This window comes from Takifugu rubripes, chromosome 10 (assembly GCF_901000725.2).
Source record: "Takifugu rubripes chromosome 10, fTakRub1.2, whole genome shotgun sequence".
NCBI classification, from domain to species: Eukaryota; Metazoa; Chordata; class Actinopteri; order Tetraodontiformes; family Tetraodontidae; genus Takifugu; species Takifugu rubripes.
The window spans coordinates 7,751,544-7,759,873 of NC_042294.1; the positions used below are offsets into that span (position 1 = coordinate 7,751,544).

General features: G+C 50.4%; 2 protein-coding genes across 2 annotated transcripts; both read left to right on the forward strand.

Annotated features, from left to right (window-relative positions):
• Positions 1-1,345: 1,345 nt before the first annotated feature.
• On the forward strand, positions 1,346-3,579 carry LOC115251267 (uncharacterized). Its single transcript, XM_029842903.1, has 8 exons — positions 1,346-1,460; positions 1,577-1,691; positions 1,760-1,904; positions 2,045-2,158; positions 2,235-2,379; positions 2,776-2,924; positions 3,074-3,207; positions 3,271-3,579. Exons 1-8 carry the CDS (start codon positions 1,395-1,397, stop codon positions 3,411-3,413), a joined length of 1,011 nt encoding a protein of 336 aa, XP_029698763.1. The 5' UTR covers positions 1,346-1,394; the 3' UTR covers positions 3,414-3,579.
• A 580-nt stretch (positions 3,580-4,159) lies between these two features.
• On the forward strand, positions 4,160-7,136 carry LOC115251262 (uncharacterized). Its single transcript, XM_029842860.1, has 7 exons — positions 4,160-4,497; positions 4,923-5,067; positions 5,407-5,520; positions 5,600-5,744; positions 5,818-5,966; positions 6,036-6,175; positions 6,246-7,136. Exons 1-7 carry the CDS (start codon positions 4,272-4,274, stop codon positions 6,410-6,412), a joined length of 1,086 nt encoding a protein of 361 aa, XP_029698720.1. The 5' UTR covers positions 4,160-4,271; the 3' UTR covers positions 6,413-7,136.
• The last annotated feature ends 1,194 nt before the right edge of the window (positions 7,137-8,330 follow it).

Below are 8,330 nucleotides of genomic sequence, written 5' to 3' on the forward strand. Positions count from 1 at the left end.
ATTACTTTTGATTCTCCTTCCAAAGATCAGGGCGAGATTATTTTTAGAACCTAAAGAAGTGGACGAAGAACTCTCAGTGGCGCTAAAATGACGATTCCACCACTCAATAGGCTTGATTGCATCGAGCGTCTGATGCTCTCCTGCCTCACCTTTGCTGTCCTCTGCCATCCTCATTTATAATCCCGTCGGCGCCGCCGCCGCCATAATTGGTCACGGCAGTTTAATTGCGACATTAAGCAGTACTCAGGGACCCACAAATGTCAGCTGCAAACACAGCGTGAAAGTCACAACACCTGACTCGAGGTGGAGAGACACTCCAGACGTGCGTTAGAATGTTAGCTGGGGTTAGCAACGGGTGCTTTAGCCTGAAAGTCTACGTTTGATTCTCGAAAACACGAAATCTTGATCTCATCGTTGCCAGGACCTGCGTGAGTCACGAATGAATCATAAATTGTTGCCAAAGTCACGCTGATGCAAACGTCTCCCACAATACCAGCCATCAAAGATGGCGGGCGTGTAATTGGATATGATTTAATTCATTATGTAACGGGAATGACAAAATGGGCCTTGTCCTCTGTGGGTCACAGCCATCAGCCGGTGAACTTGACAGACCGTCGCATAATGTGGGACCGAAGCAGAGAGACAGCTAAAGACCAGTTCTTCTCCTTTTTTTCATTCTTTTAAGTCTCCTCTTGGTAAATTTAGCCTTGGTTAAGTGTTGACAGGACAGTCATGGAGAATTTTGGAGCATTTTCTGGTGTAAAAATCCCCCCCCCACACACACACACACACACACACGCACACCCACATGGACAGAGCTCTTCATTAATTATTACAGAATAACACACACACTGCAGGGCACCTTCCAGAGGAAACTGGCAGGGAGTGGGCTTCCTTGGTTGAGCTAATTAGAAATATTAAACCTTCTTCTGCCATCCTTATCATCTCACCATCCTGCCTGTATAAAGCTGTATTTTAAAGATCCCCCCCCCCCCCCCCCCCCCCGTGTTAAAACTGATGGACCAAGCGATGGATTAAGCCCACTTCTGTGAAACAGTGCCACCGTGTGGAAGAATGCGGTAAACACAGCGCTGAAAGTGGACCCCTTAAGAGGTTTAAAGCCTTTTGAAGGAAAAGCTTCTATAAAGTCCAGCCATTAGCTGCATTCATTAAAATATATCACTAAAACTGGATTATAAATGACATTAAGGTGTGAAATCTGGTTTTATTTTGTTCAGTTTCCCATCTATTCCTCCGCAGTCTCCACCCTGTGGCCTCTCTTTTCACACCTAACAGGCTGTTTATGGCCAAAGATAAGAGATGCTCAGTTGAAACCTATAAAAGCGGGGACGACTCGCAGTACATCCTGACACTGCAGGTTATTGCTACAGGAAATGTCACTGTCATGTCACGCCAGCACATACCGGGCTTCATCCGTGGCGCAGGAACGAGCTGAAGAGGTTTGTGAGCGTTAAAACTCGTGCTTTTGCGTGCAGGACAGCCCGAAACGCGCGTGTCGTCCTCGGTTTTCTTTGCCGAAGTGGAAATTCTGTGTTTTGCGGACCTTTGCCCTCAGATAAGGAGCATGGCTTCCCGCAGCCCACCCCGCGTCGCCCTGATGTTTGCGGGAATGCTGGCCTTCCTGGCCGCGATCACGTTCAACACCCTGTCGGGGATCGGGGCGAAATCAGGTGCCTATTTCACGTCATTTGACAGCGAAGCGGGCGAGAAGTGGCTACACGTGCTCGTGTCTTCGCAGGCCTCTTCCAGCAGAGCACGGAGGAGGTGACCCTGAAGTACGCCACCCCCATAACCCCGGCTCCCTGGGTCCTGTTCATCTGGGACTACTCCTATATCTGGATCTCCGCCATGTTCATGTACTTCATCGTGGGTCTCTGCAGAAGGTTCCCGCCTCACCTTAATGCCTTAATCCTGCATCGTGCAGACGTTCCCTCCTCCGTCTCTGACTTAACACAGTTATTTCCCCACAGGCTGGCGTGTTTGCCTCCAGCAAATCTGACAGTATTATCTTTGCTCCTGACAGGAGCGCGTTCGACTGGATGTACACCACCCCCGCGGCGCTCCCGTACGGATTCCACATCTCCATTATCGTCAATATTTGCCTGAACATCACATGGACGTTTCTGTTTGACAGAGAGTGAGTGCAAAGAGCCGAAACCTGGGAGACGTGGCGACCGCTGCCGCGCTCCGCCGTTCAATTGTGCTGTTTGCAGGCAGCTGCTGGCCTCGCTGATCATCTCCAGCGCGATGATGCTCACAGATTACGCCATTTTGTTTTTCTCCTGCTGCGGCCTGAAGATCTACGGCGCCTGGCTGAGCAGACACCACAGCGTCGACCTCTGGCTCATCCGCTTGCTGGTAACGCAAACGGGAAAATCAGCTTTGCGGGTTCTTTTGGGGCCCAGTTTTCAAAGGAATGCGAAAAGGGAAGTCTTATGATTTACAAGAGTAAGGAGAACACTCGTAAAAGCTGTAATAAATCCAGGCCGGTAAACAAAAGTGTTCTTTGGACAGCAGGGCTGCAGAAATATAAATAGAGTGGTTTTTACTAGATATGACAGCAGGTCAGTTCTTTTACTGCCCGTTAAAACTGGAAGTGTGTCGGATCAAAATGACCCTTTATTTCCATATGGATCCGCCTGTGTGTGAGAGGACACGTTCTGTTTGATAGCACGACTCTTCGGGAGGGTGAACGAGCGCTGTGGGTTCTCAAACTTGCTTTATTTACCTGTTATTCTGTTTATTCTCTCGCAGGTGCAGAACTCAGTGGCCTTGTACACCACGCTGGGCTCTCTCTTCACTGTCCTCAACCTGACGGTGTTTCTGCAGCACCAGACCGGCGCCGCCCAGTGTGAATGCGCCAAGCTGGCGCTGCTGCTGCTGCTGCTGGCTCTGCTGGTCTGGTGAGCCCCCCCCCCCCCCCCCCCCCCCCCCCCCCCCCCACACACACACACACACACAAACACACCCACCCATCCACAATATCTAAAAAGCTAAAAAGCTAAAAAGCTAAAAAGCTAAAAAGCTAAAAGCGCCATCTGTGTTTGCTCAGGTTCCTCTTGGAGAACTTCAGCCTGGACAAGCACGTGCGCTACATCCTGGTCATCTACCCCGTGGTCATCCTGTGGATGGCGGGCGTGTTGAGCAACTCGGGCGCTTCTGACAGTGACGTTTACATCTTCGCAGGTACGGTTGCACGTCGGGTACCTGTTGGCACGCCGATCGCTGACCTGTCGTCTCCTCCCTCAGCCTCCATCTTCGCCATCGCCATTCTCTTGTTTGTGGTTCGGGTTGCCCTGGTTACGTGGAGGCATTTCAAACATCCGCTTTACAGAGACTGCAGCATGTCCCCGGTAGAAATAGCCCTGACGCAGAGAAAAATGTTTTTATAGCTGTTTTTATAATTCTAGTCAAGAGCTTTGGAATTTTCTGTGTGTGTGTGTGTGCGTGTGTGTGTGTGTGTGTGTGTGTGTGTGTGCAGGTACTGCAGAGAACTGAAGTGTACTCATGTAAAAAGATGTTTGCATTTGTTTTTTCAATAAAGTTTGCAACAATAAATGTCTTCTGTGTTTAATAATTGGGCAAATATTGAAGCAAACCACACTATTGCAGTGAAAGTGCGTGTGTGTGTGTTATGCTATTGTTCTGGGGGCCGTCTGCTCTTCCACGTGACCTTCCGTGGCGCTACATGGGAGGACCCAACCCAGACAGACAGCGTCAGGGATGGGAGCAGGCTGGAGGAGAGGGGAGCCGACAGGTCAACCGCGAATGCTAGCGCCTGAACTTTGACCTTCTCACCTGACAGCTGAGGAGCAGAACGGATGGAGAAAATTCCTGACACCTCCCGAATGTGGACGGACACACAGATCAGTGCATCTTATCAGCCGGGAGGCGATTAGATGTATCAGAACCCTCTGAGATACCAGTCGGCTCTGGTATCTGCTGATCGGGCCGCGATAGCGAGCTGGGAGGTTTCCACAGTTTGACGCGTCATAAAACCGAGATAATCGGCGAACCTGTTGACTTCCCTCTCACCGGTCGTCTTTACGCGAGGTGAATGAGTCGCGGGACCCAGACAGGACAGGTCTTGTGTTAACTAGCATGTCTAATGTCAATGTCAAACTGATCGGGCCAAATCTGGGCGCCGCTTGGTCACCAAAATTGGTACCCGCTTCGCCGTCGCCTCGCACAGGTCTGACTGGTATCACAAATCCAGGGATCAAAGGTCAGCGTGCTATCAAGAACTGCGAATGCAGCAATCCAAAGTCCACGTTATTAGACGGCGGCGAGACCGTCTCCAGCCTCACACTCCTCTGTGCCCGTCAGAAGCGATGGAGAGGATCCAGGTGTCTCGCCGACATGCGGGAAACAGCGGCCACGTCGCCCTGCACGCCGGGAGCATCGTCTTGGCCGTCGTCGCCCAGGTGATCTCGGGGATCTTCTTCCTCCTCACGAGCGACCACTGCGTGCCCAATGGTGAGCGACTCCACATCTGCTCGTGCACCAACAGATCGCGGCTGTTTCCAGTCGATCGCAGTCGCTGCTGCAAAGATCAGAATGAAAACAAAGAGGCGCCACGCTGACGGGTTAATAACGCGCCTGACTCGAGGGGGATTTACAGCAGGAGGTCCTTGGCCAGGTATTATTTCATAGCAGCCTGACAGCTGCTCACGTGGAATAATGCCTGAACCCAAGGCACACACACACACACACACACACACACACACACACACACCACTCCTCCTTCTCCACTCGTGTTACGTAATGATGCAGACTGACAGCTTGGGATCAGACATCCCAGCAAATATGTTGGGAAATCAACAAAGATCAACCGTGGAACCTCTTCAGAAGACTCAGGACGTGTAGGAGCCTGTGTCAGTGATCCAACCTGTCCTGTTCAGCTGTGTTTCAGACCTCCTCCAGGAACGTGTCCGAGACCTTTCCCCTGGACGTCTCCTTGGACTGGTGGTCCCGCTGGTACTGGAACTTTATCGACCTGTGGACCACGGCCTGGCTGCTGCACTCAGTGCTCGGCGTCTTCAAGAGGTGACTTTAAACGCCAGAAAAATGCCTGATTCCTGACTTTGTTATTGTTATATACGTTGACGTAATACCAAACACGCACGAGTTCTTCCAGCTGAGGGGAGGAGAACTTTATTATTGTTATATATGTTGACGTAACACCAAACACGCACGAGTTCTTCCAGCCGAGGGGAGGAGAACTTTATTATTGTTATATATGTTGACGTAACACCAAACACGCACGAGTTCTTCCAGCTGAGGGGAGGAGAACTTTATTATTGTTATATATGTTGACGTAACACCAAACACGCACGAGTTCTTCCAGCCGAGGGGAGGAGAACTTTATTATCCTCTAACTTGCAGAAACGCCCTCGGTCCTGAGTCATGCAATCCAGAAGTCCACTCTCCTTTATTCTACCTGACATGGAGCATGATCAGCATATTTAGGGTGTGCAGCCTGCTGATGTGGGACCGTCAGTAAGTCCTGTGCTTCACCTCAAACATGCGTGAACGCGTGCGCACGCACGTCGTAAAAAGCTGCTCTTGCTCGTCGCAGTGACGTCCTCGGAGCCGTCACGGCCTGCTGGATGGGGCTCATCCTCGGCGTCTGCATGCTCTACATGTCCTACTCTAACCTCCACTTCTATAAGTCCTGGCTGCAGATCAACAACCCCGAGATGATCTCGTGGATCCGTTTCCTGGTGAGACCGAACACGCACGTCGACTGTAATGTTCATGCGTTCACCATCGCTGCGTGTCTCCCGTCCGTGTCAGACCCAGAACGGACTGGCAGCTTTTGTCTGGTGGACTCTTGTGAATGCTTTGCTGGGTCTGGGCATCATATTCAAGTATAGAATGGGAGTGGCGGACCCGCTGGTCAGCACCGGCGTGCTCATCTCCGTCACCATCTGCATCATCATCTGGTGAGTCGAAGAGAGCTCGTCTGTAGGTCGTTTAGAACGTGTTCTGAAAGGCTGCTCGTGTTCCCCCAGGTTCCTCCTGCAGAGGGTTCTGCTGAAGAAGCACCTGCGCCACACTTGCACTGTTTACCCCGTCCTGGTCCTGGCCCTGGGTGCAATGTTCACCAAAAGCTACCAAGCCCTGCACATCTCCACAAACACGGTCTTCTGCGGTAGGACCCCCACACTTAGGATGAACCCGTCCTAAAGGTTCTCCTCTAACGTTTCCTGTTCCGTCTCCAGGCTTCCTCATGCTCCTGGTCACCATCATGAGCTGCTTTCACTTGCTCTGCGAGTGTCTGTACATGGAGGAGCCCAGCAAGCCTCTGGCCACGGAGCCCAGCATGAGAATTGAGTACTGCCACACTGTTTACCAGTTCACAGAGAGCAAGCACAAACCTCAGAAGTGACCACGGTGCTGATACGTCTGATAAGATTTTACCACGGGGGGGTTAGAAAAGACGGATGTGACACACCAGCGCTAGATCGCGCATGTGCAGTTTAAATTAACCACCACCAGAGGGCAGGGTTTGCTCAGTTACTCTGAGCCGGAGGGGTTTAGTCGCACCGGGAGATGGCGCAATGGATTGAGAGGAGTTTAATTTATCTCTTTCATCTCCAGAACACGCAAATACGGTTTTAAAAGAACAGTTCGAATGTGGCCTTTGGATATTTATGATTCTCATTAAAAAAAAATGTAAATATGAACCGAGGAGCATTTAGAAGGGTAAAAAAAAAACCTGACATTTTCCCAACTAATAAATGTAAATTTCCAGATTCGAAGACAATCAAAGTTAATTAAAATCTCCTCACTCTCCTCCGCCCTATCTGCCTACGTGATGTAGAGCAGCCATAATCACACACGCTCAAGTTTATAAGTGGCCTCTTTCTTGCCGTGGCCTAAAGGATGGAATATCAAACAAGCCCGTCGGCTGAGAGGAAGAGCGGCGCGACCTTTGATGAGGATCCTGGGCTGAATGGGAACAGACATCAGATGAAAGCAGAGCTGGCTTAGAACAAAGAGAGACAATTGAGATGAAATTAATGTGCTCCTATAAAGGACACGCTTGACCACAGCCGGGCTGGACTACATCTGCAATAAGGCGGTGATTGATGGGGCAAATAAAGTTAAATGCAAACAGTGAGTTCAATCAGTCTGTAGCCTCCACGGAGGCGGCTTGTCGCCTTTGTCTCCTTGGAGAAGTGTTATTTTCAGTGGTTGCGGGAAAGTGTCACCTGCTGTGGGCGGATGTCTGCAGCTCACCCTCATAAATGCAGAACCGCACGATCCTGCAGAATTTCATTATCTCCAGGTCCGTGAACGCACACCCCATCTACATTTGCCGGTGGAGGCGAGTTGGGGAGCGGGAGCGGGAGAAAAAATCATCAATTGCAAATCTTGTTAGAGTTAAAACGCACTTTTCTTTGCATTTTTGAATGTCAGGGATCCGGATGGACTATGTAAGCGTGCTAACCGCTAATGATGCTCCTCCTGGCTCAGCCTGGAGGTTTGACCTTTGGAGGCCTTTAGCAAAACAGAAGTCTTTCGGGAAATGAGGAAAGAATTTAAATTGTGAACATTTTGTGTCTGCTGTGATGAATAAGCGCTTCCAATCTCATTTCCCTTCCAACTTCCAGCAAAATCTTTCCCTCTCCCCACCGTGACCGATAATCCAAGTTAAATGTGGCTGCGAAGTCCAATAACTTGCTTTATGGGTGCGAGTCCTGCCCATAAGTCACTCTAGGGTGATCACATTTCTGCTGCAGGACTCTAAACTCTTCTCTAAACCGTCCCTCGGGCGCAGCCCCAAGGGGGAAAGATGGCGGCGTCGCACCGCCTGCTGAGATTGTAATTGTTTCTAAACTCCTCGATGACATTTGTCCCCCCATAAGAGAAATAACCTAGATATGCAAATGTGCAATTCCAATTAATTGAATTCATATAATTATGTAGAGAACAGAGAATGAGTCTAAAAAAAAAAATTACCTGGTGCCAAGTTCTCCTCCCACTAAGGCCCCCACACTCTGCGGGCTACAGCTAAATTAGCCCGGAATATTGAGGCGCGCTCGGCTCCACCGTCGAGCATCAATTATCAGTGACGTTTTAATGACTGGTCTTCCACCGGCGGAGGCCACAAACAGCATCGGCGGTGCAGACGGAGGTTTCAAAGTACTGGCTGCAGGTACCAGCGCGACCCGGGGGCCCGTGTTTATGACCAGGAGAACGTCATCGCGATGTGGTTAAAATGAGCGATAACGTGAGAAGTCGCTCTTATCCGGAGTGTTGCAACAGTGTTGCGGTGGGAGGATTAGGGCCACACAGGAAGA

What these genes read in the sequence shown, in the direction of transcription:
- LOC115251262 (XM_029842860.1), top strand. Translation starts at nt 4,272, where the DNA reads ATGCAGCAATCCAAAGTCCACGTTATTAGACGGCGGCGAGACCGTCTC. An exon ending in CTGCTGATGTGGGACCGTCA is followed by an intron (nt 5,521 to 5,599) that starts GTAAGTCCTGTG and finishes TGCTCGTCGCAG; the next exon opens with TGACGTCCTCGGAGCCGTCA. An exon ending in ACCATCTGCATCATCATCTG is followed by an intron (nt 5,967 to 6,035) that starts GTGAGTCGAAGA and finishes GTGTTCCCCCAG; the next exon opens with GTTCCTCCTGCAGAGGGTTC.
- LOC115251267 (XM_029842903.1), top strand. Translation starts at nt 1,395, where the DNA reads ATGTCACTGTCATGTCACGCCAGCACATACCGGGCTTCATCCGTGGCG. An exon ending in GGGGATCGGGGCGAAATCAG is followed by an intron (nt 1,692 to 1,759) that starts GTGCCTATTTCA and finishes GTGTCTTCGCAG; the next exon opens with GCCTCTTCCAGCAGAGCACG. An exon ending in ATCGTGGGTCTCTGCAGAAG is followed by an intron (nt 1,905 to 2,044) that starts GTTCCCGCCTCA and finishes TGCTCCTGACAG; the next exon opens with GAGCGCGTTCGACTGGATGT.